The sequence below is a fragment of the Astyanax mexicanus genome, chromosome 5 (genome assembly GCF_023375975.1).
Source record: "Astyanax mexicanus isolate ESR-SI-001 chromosome 5, AstMex3_surface, whole genome shotgun sequence".
Taxonomy (NCBI): Eukaryota; Metazoa; Chordata; class Actinopteri; order Characiformes; family Acestrorhamphidae; genus Astyanax; species Astyanax mexicanus.
Genome location: NC_064412.1, coordinates 40,777,666 through 40,799,665, shown reverse-complemented (window position 1 = coordinate 40,799,665; position 22,000 = coordinate 40,777,666). Strand labels below are relative to the sequence as shown.

The window sequence follows — 22,000 nt, the reverse complement described above, 5'->3', positions numbered from 1 at the left end:
AGAGACATAATCTAAAAAAAAATATTCGGAAATCACAATGTATGATTTCTATAAAAAAGTATTTGTGTGTTATTTAAACACCTGCCAATCAGCCAAACATTTTGCCCTCAAAGACCTGTTAGTCCACCTCTAAAAAGTCCACCTCCACTCCACTTACTCTAAATTACAAGCACCTGTTTGAGGTCCACCCAAACAATCAGTAAGACTGCAACTACTAACATGGCCAAGGAGCTGTCCAAAGACACCAGAGACAAAATTGTAGACCTCCACATGGCTGAAAAGAGCGATGGTGCAATTGCCAAGCAACTTGCTGAAAAAAGATCAACTGTTGAATCAGTTATTAGAAAATGGAAGAAGCTTAAACATCACTAGGCGTATCGATGATCCTAAGAAAGGTGAGAAAGCAGCCCAGAGCTACACATGAGGAGCTGGTCAATGACCTGAAGAGAGCTGGCACCACTGTTTCCAAGGTTACTGTGGGTAATACACTAAGTCGTCATAGTTTAAAGTCATGCATGAAACAGAAGGTTCCCCTGCTTAAATCAGCATACGTTCAGGCCCGTCTTAAGTTTGCCCATGAGCATTTGGATGATTCAAAGGAGGCATTTGAGAAAGTTCTGTGATCAAATGAGACCAAAATAGAACTTTTTGATCTTAATTCCATGTTTGGAGGACAAAGAATAATGAGTAGCATCCCAAAAACACCATCCTTACTGTGAAGCATGGGGTGGAAGCATTATGCTTTGGGTTTTTTTTCCGCACATGGGACAGGACAACTGCACTGTATTAAGGAGGGCTTGACCGGGGCCATGTATTGCGAGATTTTGGGAAACAACCTGCTTCCCTCAGTTAGAGCACTGAAGATGGGTCGTGGCTGGGTCTTCCAACATGACAATGACCCAAAGCACACAGCCAGGATAACCAAGGAGTGGCTCCATAAGAAGGATATCAAGGTTCTGGAGTGGCCTAGCCAGTCTCTAGAGTTAAACGCTATGAAAAATCTTTAACGGGAGCTCAAATGTGTTTCTCAGCGACAGCCCAAAACCTGGCTAATAGGAAGACGATCTGGGTGGAGAAATGGGCCAAAATCCCTGCTGCAGTGTAAGCAAACCTAGTAAAAAACTACAGAAAGGGTTTGATTTCTGTAATTGCAAACAAAGGCTACTGTACCAAATTTTAACTTTGATTTTCAGTTTTCAAAAAACTATTTGCAGCAGTAACACACAAATAAATTATTAAAATCATACATTGTGGTTTCCAGTTTACTGTAGTGTCTCTTCACAACCTAATTTAATTAATTGTTTGTAATCATTCATAAACGCATTGTCATTGTTCAGGCCTTTAAACATGTGCACTGATTAATGTGCTGTAGTGTTTAGCACTAAGGTGATAAGGTGGCTGTGTTTATGATATTAGCCGATTATTAAGTAAGTATACAAGCACATGTTTGCATTATCTAACACTGATGTTGCTATCTAATCTCCCAACAAGCGTTTCCTTTAGGTTACGGTCTACAGGGGCAAATTTCAAGTGTCTGTGTACAAACTTTGCTGTCTGTTCACTGTTCATATAGACTATGTGTATTCAGATAAGTAGCTTTCTAATAACCAACACAGTACTGTACTGACATGTATGGGTACTGAATCGTAATTCTAATGTGTGTGATGACTTAGTATATATGTTCAGTATATAAATAAAGTATTTGCCCCATACAGATTTTTTTTCCTTTTTTATCATACTTACAGTTTTCACATTTCTAATCTAGCCGTATGTAAAAAAAAGTATTTGCCCCCAAAACCTAATATCTAGGCTTTACCACCCTTGGCAGTAACAACTGCAAACAAGTCTTAACAATAACTGGAGTCTTTCACATCTCTGTGGAGGAATTTTGGCCCACTCTAGTTTACAGAATTATTCAATTCAAACATATTGGTGAGTTTTTGTGCATGAACGGCTGTTTAAGGTCATCCCACAGTACCTTAATCAAATTGTGACTAGGCCACTCCAAAACCTTCATTTATTTTTTGTTTTTTTAGTCATTCAGAGGTGGACTTGTTTGTGTGCTTTGGATCATTGTCCTGCTGCAGAACCCAAGTCTGCCTGAGCTTAAAGTCACAAACTGATAGATTGACATTTTCCTTCAGGATTGTCTGCAAACAGCAGAATTCCTGGTTCCATGGTTACAGCATGTCCAGGTCCTGAAGCAGTAAAGCAGCGCAAGACCATCACACTACCACCACCATGTTTGACTTTTAGTATGATGTTCCTTTTCTGAAATTATGTGTTAGTTTTACAACAGATGTAACAGGAAGCACACCTTCCAAAAAGTTCCACTTTTGTCTCGTCAGTACACAGAATATTTTTCCTGGGGAACATTAAGATGTTTGTTGGCAAATGTAAGATAGGTCTCTTTCTTATTATTGAATCATTAACACTGACCTTAACTGAGACGAGTGAGACCTGCAGTTCTTTAGATGTTGATCTGGGTTCTTTTGTGACCTCCTGGATGAGTTGTCCATGCCCTTTTGGGGAAATATCAGCAGGCCAGTCACTCCAGGGAAGGTTCACCACTGTTTGCCATGAGCAATTACTTCTTCACATAAGGGCCAGATTGGGTTGGATTGCTTTTTTCCCTTCGTCTTCAATCATTTAAAAATTGCTTTTTGTGTTTACTCAGATTATCTTTGTCTGATACATAAGTTTGTTTGATAATCAGAAAAATGTAAGTATGACAAAAAAGCAAAAACAAAATAATTTTTTAAAGAAGCAAATATTTTTCCCGACATTGTATGTTTACATATGTGTATGTATGTGTGTGTGTGTGCACGTGCATGTTTAGTGCTGTTAATGTTAATGCATTCATTTGACTAACTTTACCAAAACCTTTGATGACTTAAATATTCAGCTAATTTATCATGTTCATCATCGACATCCAACAAGGTCTGATTTGCTTGACTTACCAGCATACAAACAGTTTGTTTGTTTTGATCGTTCCTTGAACTGCAGATTGCAAGTTAAAAACATATAGCTTTTATCTGCTTTGCGGGCATCAGTTAGAGACTCAACATCTTATTATTCTTCCTAATGGTGCTAACTGTATAACTGCATACAATCTGTATAAAACATTTCTAATAAAAAAAACATGTGACTTGAACTCAGTGATGTCACATAAGGAAACATGAGGATGGCCGTGAGGTATGTAAAACTTTGTCTAATCTACTTATTCTGCATAAACTGTTAAGGATAAACCAGGAGTCTATTAATTATTGGTGAAATCTTGAATTGAAATTTAAATAATTAAGAATGTGTTGAAAATCTATACAATTCCGTGTTTAGACGTGCCATGAGGACACACATGATTTACACAGCTTTAGTCAGATTATTAACATTTTGTGCAGATTAACAACCATATTGAATTTATTACGATTATTAGATGATAAATCACATGCACACACACTCATACACACTGATACTCATGTTTTATGTTCTGGGCCGGTGCGTAATTAACAGGGGCCACAGTCCATGCCACAGCCCCCTTTATTACAGTGCAGCTTATATAAATCACTGCTACCTGCTCACAGGTGTTCAGGGCACAGGGGCTACAGGTGGAGGTGTGTGTGTGGGTGGTTGTGGTGTTTTACTAGCAGCTCTGTGTGTACCTGCAACTAAGGATATTCACTAGAAGGGGAGTTAAGAGCTGAATCCAGGAACAGCAGGCACCATGGAAGGTGAGTGGTCTGGTCTGTGGGCACACACTTTTTGGCTAAATGATGATGACTGGAATTTATCTGGGTGAAAATAGATCACTGACTTCAAGGGAAATGCAAAAATGTAACATCACACAAAATATGAATTACAGAGTTTAACCAATGCCATAGAAGAACCACATAAGATTATTTAAAGAACCATGCATGTGATAGTGATGTGTGAATATGAATATGATTTTTTGGTTTATTTCACAAATCTTCACTTGATGTTAACTCTCTTCTTCTTTGCATGGTACTTTATACTTTGCTTTATGTAAAGTGAAATGAGATATAAATAGGTGGCTCTTCTTTGGCATCACACACATAACCTTGTGTAGCACAGTTTTGTTTATTTTAAATCTTCTTTATGGAGATTAAGGAGAAAATTAAGCAGAAAAGCATCATTATGATATGTAATTTACTACAATAAAGTTAAATATAACCATACTATCCACACAATAATACATCAAACTGAGTGCTGTATTTAAACTGTTAATGGGAAAATACAATAATTTACAGGTGTTTTTCAACCAAAAACCAAGTTCTTTTTTCTACTATTGCAAATTTGATCTTATTTGCATTCATGACAAAAGAGTTATAAGTCTAAATAAAGCTGACATATGGTTGAAAGGGCTCAATTCATTCAATTAAGTCTCCCTTTTTCTGAAAATGTATCACTACAAGATTTTAATCTTTACAACCACTGGCCTTTATTTATCAAACTTCCCAGAGTAAGAATGCTGATCCTGGATCAGTTAAAGTTTACTGAATTTTATTAGACAGCTGATGAGACCGTATCGTGGATCAGTGCTTTTACTCTGACATGCTTGATAAATAAGACCCATTACTAGTATGTATATGCATTTAAACTAATATTTACTCATTTCCATGTTTGTACTGACTTGTTTTATACTGTTTTGTGCTTTTATAGACAAAGAGCAGGGAAGGACAAAGAAATCTAAATCTCAGGTAAAATTAACATCCAGTACATTATTTAGATAGGAAAGAACCTTGTATCTCAAAAAATGTCACCTTTACAAAATGGAAAAAGAAATTGTGAAACAATTTAAACAATAACTAGCAAATCTACAATATGTCACAAAGTGTGTGTGGGGGTTTGCCGATCCAACACTCAGTATTGACCAAAATCACTTTTTTTGTCTGATATGATTCATTAGCCTATACCAAAGTGACGGTTAGTTTATTATTTTACCATTACATAGCTCTGTCAATTAGTAGATATGGCACAATCAGGTTTAATGATTCAAGTGAACACCTTCTTTAGTAAGATACAATGACTCAAAATGTTAAGCAGAAGATCCACCTCTAGTTAAAGCATCACAAATGGAGATACAAGGTTTTTATGACATTATTTCATGCTTTTATATTGTATGCATGAGTGTGTGCATTTTATAATTGTCATGCATGAGCTTTATCTAAATGTTCTCTCTCTCTCTATCTGTATGTGAATAGGTGGAGTGCTGTGGCTATCCGCTCAGTATTTTCTTCATCGTGGTGAATGAGTTCTGTGAGCGATTCTCCTACTATGGCATGCGAGGTGAGTTCAGACTCCAGAATGTGTCTCAGGAGTGTGTTAAGTAGAGCTGTGTGATAAATCACATTAACCGCTACTTCAATAAGAGCTTTCACGGTAAACACACTGAAAGAGCTGTGAGAACACAGTGAATAACAGCAACCTCAAATTGCATTACCAGTGGGCAGCAAAAAAGGGAACTCTTCACGCTGGGAACTGTGCTTACGTTACATAACTAAGTGGAGTGCTGGGCGGTATGAGCAAAAAAGTATATCAGGGTATTTTTCAAGATTCTGACAGTTTCACAGTATATCACGGTATTTTTATTTAATTTATTTATTTATTTATTTATTTGCATGACTGGACTTTTATATGGGTCTAAGACTTACTGTACTGTTAGGAGTACATATATAAAACGCTAAGGCTTTAAATTAATGCTTTGCTTACTATTGGGTGTACTTTGTCCCAAAAAATTACACAATATATGAAGACATCATATTTCATTAGCAGAAAAACAGCTAAAGAATGTAAACAGTAGACCTTACAAGACATGCAAACAACAAACATGTATATAACAAAACATGTATAATTGAAATAATATTCTGCGAGTAAATGTGGAAAAATTTGTCCATATCGTGCTTCCCTACTGTGAAGTGAGCACATTTTCATCTTAGTAGTACAATTTTCTTATACAACTCTATTTCCAGTTGCTTAAGAATTTGCTGTTCATTTCATCTTTTTTTATTCTGCAGCGGTGCTGGTGCTCTACTTCCGCTACTTCCTGCGCTGGGACGATGACCTGGCCACCACCATTTACCACACCTTTGTGGCCTTGTGCTACCTGACGCCCATCCTGGGGGCCATCGTGGCTGATTCCTGGTTGGGAAAGTTTAAGTGAGTGAGGGAAACTCCTATATTTTTTTTACTGGTTTAATCTGAAATTAGCACTAGCTCCTGCATACATTATCACACATTTGGCTCACAACTGGGACAATGTATTTATGACAATTATGAGACGTATGTCGCCCAGATAAAAACATATATAGCAGGTGTCCTATTCCCTGCATTTTGATGGTCATTTTCCTGTAATTAAAGTAGCTATTCTGTGACTGTTTGGACATGAGGTTCACACTGAGCTAATTGATAGGCTATTATCTTGGCATAGCTCTAGTCCAAAACAATGAACACTATAAGCTGTATTTACAGTTGTCTATATCTCTCTCTCTTTCTGCAGGACCATAGTGTATCTGTCTATTGTGTACACTATTGGGCAAGCAGTGATGGCAGTCAGCGCCATCCACGATATCACTGACTCCAACCAGGACGGTACCCCTGATAACATGACCCTCCATGTGTAAGTTATCCTACATGCAAACACACACACACACACACACACACACACATTTAAAGCCTTGTCATAAATACTTAAAACTGAACAATAACAGCTGAGGACGTCTATTACCTGCACATACATGTACCATAAAAGCAGCCTGCTGTGAGCACATGCACTCTGAAAGAGCCCTCCCCGGTCTGATGTAAAAGCTCAGTCTTCATTAACACACTGCCTGACAAACATATGCGAACATATAGATATTTATAAATGGTCATTATACAAATATATTCTTTAAATTATACTAATGGCAGATGTCAAAAGAATTTGAATAAATTAGATTTAAATCAGACACACAAACTGTTACATACAGGTGTGTTTATACTTTCAGTTTAAGCTCATTTTAACAGATAATAAGTTAATAAATGTTTGGGCACAAAACATTTTTTAAATATATTTTTTATCCAATATTCCTCCCTGAATTTTCAGTATTTCTAGTGCATCTGCTCACCCTATGCTGGGCAATGAAGTTACATAATTTTCACCTTACTCTCTCACCTGAACCTGAACCTGCTCTTTACACTAAAAAAACCCAAATCCAATGTCCACGCCCGACTGTCTGATCACACATAACAATAACAGCACAAAGAGCACTGTGTGATTTACTGTTAATTAGCTGAATTACACAAATATAACAATAGAAAATGACTTCTCAGACACAATGCATTTCATGCCCTTTGCACAGAGCTTTGTAAATCTACCAAAATGTGCTCTATAAAACAGCTTAAAAAAGAAAATAATGATTATTTAATCATCATTTACATCAAACCGTTACTTATATCTAACCCGTTTGAACACTCCTGTTACTATTTCTACTTATTCTTCAGTGGTGCTGTAGAACTTTATTATAAACTAAGGATATATTATTTTTCTCTTTTTATTAGCGCCTTGTCCATGTTGGGTCTGTTCCTCATTGCTGTGGGAACGGGTGGTATCAAACCGTGTGTGGCAGCATTCGGAGGAGACCAGTTCCAAGACCATCAGGTGCGAAAAGCTTGTATCTACATTATACATCCAATCTGTAACTGTACTTTGTACATTAGAGAACACAACTAGCTCTTTTGCAACGGTGTGAGGAATAACAGGGGTATTAGAGCTCAAGGTTCACACACACACACACACACACACAAACACACACACACACACACACACACATTCATACAGTTACACAGGCACACATGATTGATGAAGGTGAACAGTGGTAAAGATTAGATATATTGCTGACTATTGACAATATTGATAACTGCTGGATTATTACTTATTACTTTCTGCTCCTCCTGGTTTCAGGAGATTGCACAGCCAAAATTCCACCATAAATTCATTAGATCATAAAAAAAATGTTAACATCCACAAAAAATATCTCTGAAATCAGTGGTATGTTATAAAATTATAATCTTATTATCTGTAGCTAATTATTTACTGTTGTGTTGTCTGGATGTTTTTTTCTGCAGGAGAAGCAAAGAAGCACATTCTTCTCCATCTTCTATCTGTCTATTAATGCTGGCAGTCTGTTGTCCACCCTTATCACACCCATTCTCAGAGGTATGTGTTTCATTTAAAGAGCCTGTATTAAAAAAAAAATGTCTTTGTACTTGTTGTACTGTTGTTAGATCCCTGACTGGATAAAAAGTCACTTCCTTTTACACAGAATAAATACTAAATACAGACAGCTTACATAAAATATTGCGATATATTAAATAATTCAAGAATAAATCAGATGCTTCATGATGATCATGACATGATTTTTAATTAATTTAAACAATATTTTTTGGAAATATTAATAATATTAATATTAGAACTTTTTTTATTCTGAAACTAGAATTTGGGACTCTATATTCGGTGTTTTTACAGACAATTTATAAATATTCCTCATGGTTTAATGGAGGAAAATGTAATACAAATTACGTAATACAAATGTAGTTGTTTTAACCACTGGTCACAGAAAGTTATTATACCAAATGATTATCAATACACTGCCAGGTGTCCGAGACACAGTTTTACATCAGTTTTTGGAAGATTTTGGGTCTAAAATATGTTCTTAAAATCAAATAAAATTAAAATATTGGACAAATACCTGCAGAGCTTTTTGCAACACAAGAGAATAGTCCCTGAAGACAAAGTATTTGTTCAGGCCCGTCCACATGTATCCATATACTTTTAAAATGCACAAGCTATTTGCACCCAGATGTGTAGCTAATTAATCTCAGGTCTATAAGTGTGTACTATTACTAAAATATATTTACATGGAAGCCAAAGAGAAAAGCTTTTATTCTTTTATTGTTTGAATATAATGACCATTTAAAATCTAATAACGTATTTACTGATATGATTAATCTTTATTTAACAGTTTACACAAACAAAAAAACTTGATCTTGCTTAGGCAGCACACTAGTGTATATACAATTAGCTAGCTATATTTTACCAGCAAATAAGATGTTTCCAGTCATTAGAGTAAACTGCTCTAAACGGTTTTAAATTAAGGGGTAAAATTAGCCTCCCTGTCTTGCAAATGCCACTCGTTACCAGGTGCAAACAGTCACTCCCACATAGTGAAAAGTATAGAGTAAAGTATATGGTGCTATAAGCACAAGCTTCTCTGATTACAGCAGCTCACCTTTACTGTGAGGAGAGCTGGGCTGTGTTCTGGTGCTTCAGCTGAAATAGAAAAAAAGTCCTGTACTTATTAAATAAAAGTGAGTTTTAAAACCTGGTTTCAGGTTGGATTGTATTTTAGCACTGTTCTTTAAAGAATGAGTCTGGTTTACTCGCTCAGCTCGTCTGGGGGCGCTATTTCCTCATTTTACTTCTGTTTCTCCAGTTTAATTTCTATATATGTAACAAAGATTATAAAACACAAACTCACCGGTTTACAGTAACCTTAAACATGGCGCTCTGGTGACGGTAAGTGTAGTAAACTCACGTGACTGTCAACGACCGGGTCTGAGGTAAAAGTAGCTCAAGCTCAGCTAACTAACCATTTACCTCAGGACTCACCTCGCGCTCCTCTATTTTAATTAGCTGTGACAGGCGCTCGTGCTCTTGGATGAGGGATTTGGGGTATTTTAAAATGTTAAGGGCAAAATGAGTCATGTGTTAATAACAACAACAACAACAACAACAAACACTTAACAGGACGAGTGGATGAACCAGTATTTTTTTTTATATAAAATTAGATAAATAATTAGATAATACCAACCCAACCCTTTTAAAAATAAAAGTAGAAATACATATATAACTATTTGCATGTAAAAAGTCACACTTTATTAATGCTCTGTTCATATTTCTGTATCTTTTTCTCTTCTCTCCACAGCTCAGGAGTGTGGTATTAACTCCCAGCAGAAGTGTTACCCCCTGGCCTTCGGTGTGCCCGCTGCTCTCATGGCTGTCGCTCTGGGTAGGTTCTAAACAGTAGTATAAAAGCACCTCACACAGACTTTCTTATGTAATTCTGACACTCTATAACGAACTGTTCTCTATAAAAAAGGACAGAAGTACAGACAGAACCCATATTTCTAAATTAATTCAGTTTTCTAGGCTCCTGTTATGTTTGTATACGTCCTTAAAAAATGTATTCAAATTAAACGACAGAACTGTTCTTTTCACACAGTCAGTGCTATATACCTATTGGCCACAGGGTGGAAGTGTAGCCCAGCTTTAACAGAGCTGCTGTTCTCTCTTTCTTTCCACAGTCGTGTTCATCGCAGGCAGCAGCATGTACACTAAAGCCGCCCCCAAGGGCAACATCATGCTGGAGGTCTGCAAGTGCATCGGAGTGAGTGCCACCTTTATTTACATTCATATATTCACCAACTACACTAACTATATCCATTATACCAACCATACCAACAATATCAACTATACCAACCTTATAAACTCCATATACGAACTATACCAATCATATAAACCCATTATAGCAGCTATACTAACTATATTCATTATACCAACCATACCAACAACACTAACTATACCAACCATATAAACCATACCAACTATACCTATCTATATCCATTATACCAACCATAACAACAACACTAACTATATCAACCATATAAACGCATTTTAGCAACTATACTAACTATACCTAACTATATCCATTATACCAACCATACCCTCAACATCAACTATACCATCCAGATAAACCCACTATACCAACTATACTAACTATACCTAACTATATCCACAATACCAACTATATAAACCATTCCAACAACTCTCACTATATCAACTATACGAACTACAGTGGTGCTTAAAAGTTTGTGAACCCCTTAGAATTTTCAATATTTCTGCATAAATATCACCTGAAACATCATAACCAGAACCAAGTTAAACGAATGAGATTTATTGTGAAAAATGGTGTGTGGCAAAAGTATGTAAACCCTTGCTTTTACTAGTTGGTGTGACTCAGTAACTGCAACTAAAGGTTTCTGGTAACTGTTGATTAGTCCTGCACACAGACTTGGAGGAATTGTAGTTCATTCCTCTGTATAGAACTGTTCTGGAATGTTGATGGGTATCCTCACATTAACTGCTCGTTTCAGGTCCTTCCACAACATTTTCATTAGATTATGGTCAGTTAGGGTGATTACACACATCTATAGGCCTGACGCTACCTTTGTAACCAACTGTGATGTAAATACAGTATTATGTGTTCTCTCTCTTTTCCTCAGTTTGCCATCAAGAACCGCTTTAACCACCGCAGCAAAGTGTTCCCCAAAAGAGAGCACTGGATGGACTGGGCCAATGAGAAATACGATGTATGTATCATGTACACACACACACACACACACACACACACTTAAATAGCGTTCTGCAGACACTGGTTTACTCACACACCCCCCTCTTTCCTCTGTCTGTAGAAACTGCTGATCGCTCAGGTGAAGATGGTGCTGAAGGTTCTCTTCCTCTACATCCCTCTGCCCATGTTCTGGGCACTGTTTGACCAACAGGTTAGCATGCACGGACACACAAACATACACGCAAATAGAATAATAATAATCAAATTACACATTGTAGTAGACTATTCATATGTGCGGAATGTGACTGAATTAATACGATTGATATTGACATATACACTTATGTAAATGTTTGTGCACACTTGGATAAATGACATGTTGCTGATACATTCACAATATCTATATTTAGTGTACAGTCCGCAGCATAATTACTGCTTATTTGCATAATAAAAATGTAAAATATAAAAAAAAAACACATTTTAATAGAGGTAAAAAAAAACCAACATGACACGTAAAAGGTTTAGTATTTCAAATTAAAACTGTTCCCTAATATTACCAGAGATTTGCCATATTTAGGCCAGATAATTCATTATATACCTATTAAAAAAATCATGTATTTGAAAAGTGGGTTGTTTATTTAACGTAAATAGTATGTAATTAATTATTTCAATTGTACTTGCTGGACAAAATAATAAAACACTTTACAGACAGAAGAATAATTACATACTTATTTAAAAGGGGAATATTTATTTAAATATTTACAATATAGTAGTAGTGTAGTGTGGATGATTATATCATTTAGACACTTTTTTTTTTACATACGATATGATTTAAACTAATATTTTTTGTTTCAACATATTTTTTTCATGTATTGATGCATATTTATATTTTGGTATATTATTATTTAAAAAAAAATACACTTTGTTACTATGTCTGAAATTTAAACAAATAAAACTGCATCCAACTATACTTATACTGCTTGGATTATTAAAGCATTCTTTCTCTGCAGGGTTCTCGCTGGACTCTTCAGGCCACAACTATGGATGGCAACTTTGTAAGGAGCTTCTAGCTACAAAAAACAAACAAACATACTAATATATTTGAGTGGTATACATTTTCTGAATGAATGAATACAGAGCAATAAAGACTCACCTCTGCTCTTTTTCAGGGAGCCTTCATCGTGCAGCCAGACCAGATGCAGGTACGGCATTGTTTAATAAATAATCATAATACAGTGATGTGTGATGACTTATCTCCATTTCTAACTTAATTTTGTTGATTGCAGACTGTGAACCCCATTCTGATCCTGGTGATGGTGCCCATCGTGGACAGCGTTGTGTATCCTCTTATTAAGAAGTGTGGCCTCAACTTCACGTAAGTGCTGAGAGCTAGCATTACAGCAGATCAGGCCAGCATTCTGGGATCACCTATATTTTAACATTAAAGTGGCACACATGAAAGGAAATGAGGGTTCAGTGTGTGATATGACTCTTCATTAGTGTCTGCATTTGTGTGCTCACCCCTTTAGGCCCCTGAAAAGAATGACCGTGGGTATGTTCATGGCAGGACTGGCATTTGTGGCTGCAGCTCTGGTGCAGGTTCAGATTGATGTAAGTACACATACAAACACACATACACACACATCTTGATAATTTTGACCAAAGTTGCTTTCACTACTAGGTTCTGTATTGATTGCTTACAGCACTATTCTGTGATTTATTGTGAATAAGAAAGTGAAAGGAAGAGAGAGAGTGAGAGAGAGAGAGACACGGAGAGGATAATAGAGTAAGAGTTAGTTATGAGATTTAATCTATGTTTCAGTAGAAACTTTTGAGTTCAGCAGCAGTGATGTGTTTAACCTCACCAAATAAACACACTAATATGGGAAGAAAAATTATTAGCTTACAGTTTAATCACCTGTTAAAACGTTAATGTTAATGAACCCTTTACAAGCTTTTAAGTGGATCGATATAGGCTTTACACCCATATGTTTTAATAAGGTGTGTGTATACTGTATGGTTTTGCCAGACCATCTTTGGCTTGATGAAGCACGTCACGTGTCCCAGGTGGTAAAGGACACAAGCTAAAACATCACAACATTAGCTAAAATAATGATAGTTACACCCCTCTGTACTGAAGCTCAGTGGAAAAAGACAGTTCTTGTGCATGCACATTTTACCAACATTATCAGTCAGTAAAATCAGTAAAGAAACTTCAAGGGCAAAAACTGTCCAAAAATTTAATACTGTAAGAGAACTGGGTTGTTGTTTAAAGGGCTCTAGCAAATCTGCTAAATTACTGGGAGTTAAATTATCCTTTTTCTCTTTCGATTTCTAGGAAACCCTTCCCAAGTTCCCCTCATCATCTCAAGCTCAGGTGAAGTTCTTGAACTTGGAGAACAGCTCACTGTCTTTAACTGTGGATGGAAACCCATTTGATCTTGCAGCTTTCCAGGTATACACACAAAAACACACACATCCAACAATAAACTGCACACACTGCATTTAGTAGACCAATCAGCTTTGTACCCATAAATTAAGAATATATCGAAAATATACTATATACTGTAAAACGTTTTGTTTTGTAGTATATTAAAAGCATATTACGTTATAATCAATTTAAAGAAACACTCACTGCATGAGTGTATGAGTATTTTAAACCCAGGAACCCAGAGTAATTCAGGTCTTTTGATTTGTGAATATATGTGACTGATGACTGGACAGATTCATTCAACATTTCTTACATGTTAGAGACAAGTATAAACCGGTAGTATGAAGCATAATAATAAGCAATTTATAGTCATATCTTATTTAAATTGTTAAACAAGAATTCCAACAGGATATTTAGAGCTATTCAAAGCATAACTAACTAGCTGACTTACGAACATAATACAAAAAGATGGGAGTGTTAAAGCAAACCATGTAACTTATATCCACCACCTTTCAAAGAAGAGGAGCTGCATCTGTGGTTTAAGAACCCCCCCCACCAACCCCTCTACTATTATAAATTTATTCTACACTGTAAATAAGGGTCAACCAATTGTATTGTGAGTGCAAATAAATGTTGTTTGATTGAAATAAATAAAAATGAAAGAAAGAACGGTCACAAAAACGTCAAATAATATATAATGTTCTGTCTTCACAGTCTTCAGGCAACTACTACTCTGTTGATACGGACACAGCAACAGTAGCTTATACCAACGGAACAGAAATCGTCATCCAGTTGGCCAAAGGAAAACGCCAAACAGTCCTGCTTGGCTCTACAGGAATTCTGGGCAGTGTAAGTCCTTTACTACTTACAGAATAAAAGCGAGCTGTCTAACTGCTATACTTTGTATTCTACATAGGGTCACTTCTAACATGAACAATACAAAAATTAATTAATGATATCATTATAAATTGAGATGTTTTTTTAATTATTTTCTTGCTTTGTTCTCAGGGTGTAGATTTAAACGCCAAACCTGAGCAAGGAAATAATGATATCAGGTAAGTTTGTTACTCAACTCATTCAAGTACCACATTTTTTGCACTATAAGGTGCATTTAAAATGTTTTAAGTTTCTAACAAATCGTCAGTGCGACTTGTAATCCAGTGTGCATTACGTAGTGTTATGAATTTAACCAGTCAGGTGGTAGGGAGAAATAAAGCCATTCTGCTGAAGTGCAGCGTTATACAGGAGTTTCAGTGAAGTTTCTCCAGCATCGAGGCTGAAGCTGTATTAGCATTAGCCGCTAACCGCAGCGCTAGCTCTTCTGAGTGTTAGCTTGAGTTTACTGTGATAAAACAAGCTACGTGGGATGAACCAATCACTGATAGCTCCCTGGTTTACCTGAACACTCAGTTTAGGGTTCCTCAGTGTAGCGCTGTTGAACGGCATTAACCAGCACTAAGCTAGCCTCGACTAGAGCTGCTGCTAATCGTTTTTAAAATATTGTAAATCTAAGCTTACTGTAAATAAATGGAAGAGCTTTACTCACCCAAATCAACAGTTTTTAGAAGAAAAATCTGAGGGTTAAATGTTATTTTTGGGAATTTTAGTTTTAATTACTTAGGCACGGCCCCCTCAGCGGGGAGACCTGCTGAAGTAGAAGGCAAACATGGCGACACCCTTGTTCCTTATTGTTATTTAAAATGCACCTTGTGTATGAAAAAAAATAGAAAGAAAATGGACGTTTATTGACAGTACCCCTTATAGTCTGTTGTAAAATACAGTAAATTAATTATGTTGTATGTAAAGCTAGATATTTCTACAAATGATTCGAGTTCTGAGTTGGGTGAACATGGTGGTGGTGATTAATGGTATTCATTTAAAAACTGATCTTTGATTTGAATTAGTTAATAATATAATTGTTCTTTTTAATATCTGTGTTCTGGTTCTAGGTTTGTAAATGGCTTTGGTGCCTGGCTGAATGTGAGTGCTCCTTCAGACCTTGGTGCCATCGCTCCTAATGAGTTTTCTAACTACACTTCCGTCCCAGAGGGAAAGTAAGTGCCCACCTCCCATTTACGTGATTTAAGTGTTCATTATACTAGTTTGATTTCGGTGTAATTCACAATTCATTATTACAAAAAATGTGCAGTATTTCGCTGCACATCTTTCAGTCTTTTTTATATTGACTAAATATTATCAACGCAAAAAATCCCTAAAATATTACAATGTTATTTTAGAGCCATATCAATTACAATTACCGTACTGTACAGTAATGTTTTTTTTTTTTTTTTGCTACAGAGCTACCTTCACCATACTAGGTGAAATGGAACAGACCTGCAACTACACCATGAGTCTGGGCTTTGGAAGCTCCTTCACACTCCTCATACCCAGCACTTTCAGCTTTGGACCAGATGTAAGTCCTCACTGGCCCTGCTCAAACTGCACTTCACACATTTCCAGACACAAATACATCACTGTCCCTGCTGGAACATATGTAATAACTGTGATTCTGCACCATTCACATGGGTTAGCAGATCATGCTACAATAACAAGCTAATAGTTAAAGGTGATACTCACAAAGCAGAAGCTACACCAGAAGATTTATATAGATCTGACATAATCTGGTAGTTGTTTCTTGTTGATAATTGTATTAACAGAAATGCTCCAAAATGATCTGACTTCTATTCTAAGTTCTTTCACCTGTAAAAAGCCATAATGTTGGTATTATAGTAATACATCTATAACCTATGGTCACTATAATTTCCCTGGTCCACATTAACATCTGGACTGAACATCATATAGCAATGTTTCAGAAATAATAATAATATAAATAATTAATCCAAGTTTACTGTGCTGTAGCTTTTAAAGGCATAAAATATCTTTAGATGACTGAGTTTCTGAAATTTCTTCTTCTTCTTCAAAAAGTAATAATTTCACAACATTCTAAACAACTCTACGCTGTAAATATTATATATTATATTAAATTTTATGAAGAAATGTAGGAAAATTAGTGGAATTCTGCTTTAACCCTTTCAGATCCTGCATCCGTTATTATCCATTACAATGGACATCATATATTGTCTTTATTTGAGCTGTTGTCTATTTGAATAGACCATGAACCAGCCAATGAACAAGTTTATAAACCAATAAAACAGTAGAGCTTGGTTCCATCCACTGCACTGGTAAAATAAAACTAGAGCCATTAAGGCAAAGTAACAGCTATTTTTTCTAATTAAATTTGATTAAGAGCATATTTTAATCATGTACTTTTTTACTGTTTAGGGATGGTTTATAAAATTAAAAAGTCAATACAAAATACAAAAAAATACATATAGGCTTCCAATGCAATGGAAATAAAAAAAACTATTAATTGGATTTATTTGTTATATAGATTTAATAGTAGAATATTAGAGTCTTCTTTTTTGTGCATAACAAACAGAAAACACATTCTCTCCATCAACGAAGATAATTCAGGTCTGAAAGAGTTAACATGTCATTATAGATGGTCTAATTATAGATGTTTAACAGTTATAATCTGCTTAAATAAAATGAGTGCATCTCTCATATCTCTTTAATCTCACTGTATACTGTATTCTCGTTACCTGCAGTGTGCAAGCACTATCCAGGCAATTGAAGACATTAAGCCCAACACCATCCACATGGCCTGGCAGATCCCACAGTACTTCCTCATGACGTCCGGAGAGGTGGTCTTCTCTGTGACGGGTCTGGAGTTCTCCTACTCGCAGGTAACGAAACCTTCGCCCATTCTGTTTACTACAATGCGCTAAACCTGACGTGCTGAAAGCCAGCAATTAACACAAGATCTGCTCACTTTTCAGGCTCCCAGCAACATGAAGTCCGTCCTGCAGGCCGGCTGGTTGCTGACTGTCGCTGTGGGGAACATTATAGTGCTGATTGTAGCTGAAGCAGGACAGCTCCCTGAACAGGTACTGATATTTATACTAAAAATGAGTTCTTATAACTAGGATATCGTTTTAGAACCTCTGAACTTCAAGAATAGACTTCAAGAGTGAATTCGTAATATTTTGTAAATAAAAAACACGCTCCTATTGAACAAGACTCCTATTGGCTGCACTTTAATAGGGTTAAGTAATTGAGTGGCTGCTAGGGTACCCCTACTAGAAAGTTTAATAGACCTGCAGGAGAACCATATACATAAACAGTGCTGTATATGTTTCTCCTGCAAGTGAGAAAATATGATCCAATGCCAGTTAGAAGCTAATCTAAAGAAGTGCCACACACATGGATTAAATGTGATGTGGTGCCCTATAGGTGCCTCACAGTGAGATAAACTGTATTTGATGGTACAAAATGCTTAGAGTAAATTGTAGTCAGTGATAGCACAAGTAAAACAAAAACAATTCTTAAACTGTATCTATTTTATCATGTTTTACACCATTATACTTTTCCATCAGCTTCCTCAATAAAGAAATCCTAACTCTCCTGCCCATTAGCACCAGACTGTCTATAGAACAAGAACAATAAAATGTCTTGTTGTCTGCATGCCGTCTACATAGCACTAAAATAGTCCAGTAGATGGGCACTGCTCATGACTTCTTCTTTAACTCAAAAAATAAACACATCTTTTAAATGAACCCAGCTTTTAACATTTTCACCATTAGAACGCTAATGACAGTCTGGTGCTGATGGGTCAGGAGATGTTATAACTATACAAAATGATAACTGTACCAAATCCCCTAGCATCACTTATTTTAACACAGGGAGGCTGCTATCACTTCATTATCTCCTTATCTAAGCAAAATGCAGCTTTATTCACAAAGTATTAGCATTTACTCACTAACATTTGAACTTGAAGAGCAGAAAAGTAGAGTTACATGTAGTAAATACTTTCTGGATAAAATGTTTGCTTCCTTGTTACATTTCTTGATGATTAAATTATTAAACAATAGATTTTCACAAAAAAGAAAAAGAACTAAAAACTAAGCACTAGTACTGTATAATGAAACTCACTGCTGATTAACCCTGTTTGTGATCCACAGTGGGCTGAATACGTGCTCTTTGCCTCTCTCTTGATGTGCGTGTGCATCATCTTCTCCATCATGGCCTACTTCTACACCTACATCGACCCGGCTGAGATTGAAGCAAGGTTTTCCCAACCAGACTATGAGGACAAGGAGGAGAAGAAGAAGAAGAACGAAGTGGAAATGAGTGAGAAGCCTGAGCAGCTCAAACAGACCAAGATCTAAAAGGATCATCTCTTATCATCATTATCCTGCTGCCTGCTGTATTACGGACATTTCTGCTGGTCTGGGTATTTATTATCATGTATTGGTCCAGAGTGAGAACATCATCAGTGTATAAACTGATCCTGGACCAGCCCAGAAGGGCATAATTTATATAAGGTGGAGTAAGCATGTGTTGAACTCTTGCCATAGAGAGAGGGGCGGGTTTGGAAAAATAATGTCGATGGTTAATGGTTTAACAGTGGGTTTTTACTCGTCTCCTTTGGGACCTGTAGACCGTGAGGTGCTGCTTACTGAAGAAATGTTATAAGGGTGTGGGTGTTGGTGTTAAGCTGCACTTTTACCACAAAAAATAAATTTACTCAAATGTTCTAAAAAAAAAAAAAAATCAAACAAAAGTTTGTAAAGTATTGATATTTCTTAAGTTTTATACAGATAAAACAGCCTGGGGTCAAATTGACCCATCAAAAACATAGTTGACACTGAACATATTATGTTTATTTTATGTTTACTTTGTTGTTCTTATTAAATTAGTAAAAGTGACTAAATACGAAACTAAATACAAATTGTCAATCATTAAATGGGGTCACTGAATGGGGTGAAACTGACCCCAAAGATAAAAGGAGGTTAAAATTTAGCTGTTTGTATTTTGTATTTTTACAAATTTGACAATGCAAATAAATTAGCATTTGTATGTAACTCTGTATTACAGAGTATAAAGCTGTATGTTTTGTAGTAAAAGTGTTTTTTATTGTATGTACAGTTTAATATGTGCCTCTAGTGCAATAAATTGTAGAATACTAACTGATAAAGTGATCATCCTTTGATCAAGTACCTCAATAAAGAATGCATCACGCACACATTCGTCTACCTGTGACTGCTTTAAATCTAAAACTCTACGACAGTGGCCGCCAAGAAAACAGGATCAACGTGGTCTGCACAGACTACAGGGGGGCTGGAGGTGGTCACACTCTAGGTTTGATGCAGATGTTTGCTTCTTATTTTTTATGTTCCACTTTAAACAGTGCAGCAATACAAAACATCTAAATGAGCCAGTGTAGCTGAAGCATCATTTAAAGGTGTAATTTCATATTTTTTTTATTATTTTAAAATGTCTAGTTGGGGTCTCTAGTATGAATGAATGCCATGTAAAACATTTTTTTTGGGGGGAAAAAGAAAAAAAACGGTGTTTCTGTATAGACCTGCTTTATTTCACAGAATTAGATGTCTCCAAAAAAAAGACAGGATTTCAGCTATTGCTCATAAATATTTTCTTACATAATACTGTATGTAAGTTATAATTCTGATTGGCTAACCGCACCGCCTCGAAGACCGCCTACCTGCCTTCGCCCCACAGTCAGTTTGCAGGTAAAACTCGAAGGCCAAAATGTTTTCAGAGATACAGCCTTAGTTGTAAAGATATAGCACTGAGTGCTAGGTACAGTTAACCCTTAAACTTCAGTGCCGCCCTCCCCTCGGAGCAGATTCCCCCTCACACATTTAGCTGACAGTGTCGGCTCTGCTGCAGCCCAGCTTTAGCTCTGTCTGTGGGCGGTACCTCGCCGAGGTGGGCGAGGTGAACTCACAAGTTGATGTAGACACAGTGCTTTTCCTTATCAACTCGTTTTTATGAATATTTTCTTTTAATAGCTGCTGCAGACAATGGAGTTTGAAGAACAGTTTCATGTGCAGCATCATAAATAACTCAGAGAGACCTATTGTATTTCACAAAGAACAAGAAAAAGTGGATTTTAGCGGAAGGAGACCTTTAAGGTAGAATGCAAAATAATTAGAAGCTGCCTAAAAAGGCATATATGGTAAAACACATAAAACCGTTAAGCTAGTGTCTGCCTGCACGTACAGGATATTCCTTTAACTGTAGACACTAGAATGATGTATTTAATCAAAAAGCAATGTAAATGTACCTGAATATTTCCATTTTTCTACAGTTCACTAGTTACAGAGAAACTATTTTTAAAAAGTCTTATAAGTAGAGAAAAAAACTTTAAAATTATGTCTGCAGTGCTGAAACATTTGACACTGCTCTGTGATGACGAAATAAGTACATCAAAATAATTCATAATCTACCAATTTGCTCAAATGCTCCATATCAACTCATTCATTTTGGACTACTCATGAGTGCCCTCTAGTGTCTGACAAACACAAATGGGTCAGTTTCTCAGAGGGTTTAAGCCTACCTAAGAGCGTTAAAAGTATGGTCAAATAAGATGCATAAAGAACACTAAAAGTGCATTTTCAACTTAATATATTTAAATACACATTAAATATAGTTTCTCTTTATTTCAATAAAATGTATTTTTAAGCAATATGCGTTAAATTATATTGTTAGAGCCATTTCTTTGTTTTGGTTAAGGTTGTATTTTGTCGATGTAAATTTAATACTTTAATTTAGTTCTATTTCTAGCATGTAAATCTTTGTAGATTTTGTAATTGCTTTAAATGTGATGCTGTAATCTAAATAAATTCCAACTCCACTATAAAAGCGAAATGACTCAAAGAAGACTCCAGAAGCATCACAGTCCTTCGACTGTCATGTAACTGTAAACAGATATGTAACTTTATTTAGTTAGAAATCTTTCTTTTGTTTTGTATTTTGATAGTTTCATAGTAAAAATAAAAGAACAAAGAAAAGTTTTGGATTCAAGACCTCTTATTTTTGTGTGAAAGGCTTCAAGGAAAGTTTCAAGGCTAGTGAGCAGCTCAATGCACTCACATATATGTTATATATAGGTGCATTAAATACTGCTGAAAGTGCACTTCAGTGTATTTTGTTTTCCCCGTAGCATTAAGGTGTACACAATATGTGCATCAATGTAGTACATTTACAATATACTTCAAGTGTATTAAAAAAGGTGTTTAAAAAACACAAACTTAAATCTACTTAGGTTCGCAGAAGTTGTTTGAAAAAAACACTCTAAAGC

The 22,000-nt window shown here is 36.0% G+C and overlaps 1 protein-coding gene across 1 annotated transcript; it reads left to right on the top strand.

The window, feature by feature from the left end:
• Positions 1 to 671: 671 nt before the first annotated feature.
• On the top strand, positions 672 to 19,918 carry slc15a1b (solute carrier family 15 member 1b). The gene is made up of 23 exons (XM_007248793.4): positions 672 to 3,728; positions 4,678 to 4,715; positions 5,220 to 5,304; positions 6,033 to 6,174; positions 6,515 to 6,634; positions 7,555 to 7,654; positions 8,122 to 8,212; positions 9,981 to 10,064; positions 10,360 to 10,442; positions 11,338 to 11,424; positions 11,527 to 11,616; positions 12,413 to 12,457; positions 12,572 to 12,604; positions 12,689 to 12,777; positions 12,932 to 13,013; positions 13,741 to 13,857; positions 14,548 to 14,682; positions 14,842 to 14,888; positions 15,783 to 15,887; positions 16,132 to 16,246; positions 17,442 to 17,579; positions 17,673 to 17,780; positions 18,855 to 19,918. Exons 1-23 carry the CDS (start codon positions 3,722 to 3,724, stop codon positions 19,059 to 19,061), a joined length of 2,148 nt encoding a protein of 715 aa, XP_007248855.3. The 5' UTR covers positions 672 to 3,721; the 3' UTR covers positions 19,062 to 19,918.
• The last annotated feature ends 2,082 nt before the right edge of the window (positions 19,919 to 22,000 follow it).

Coding starts and splice junctions, on each gene's coding strand:
- slc15a1b (XM_007248793.4), top strand. Junction 6,635..7,554: donor GATAACATGACCCTCCATGT/GTAAGTTATCCT, acceptor TCTTTTTATTAG/CGCCTTGTCCATGTTGGGTC. Junction 11,617..12,412: donor GGGCACTGTTTGACCAACAG/GTTAGCATGCAC, acceptor CTTTCTCTGCAG/GGTTCTCGCTGGACTCTTCA.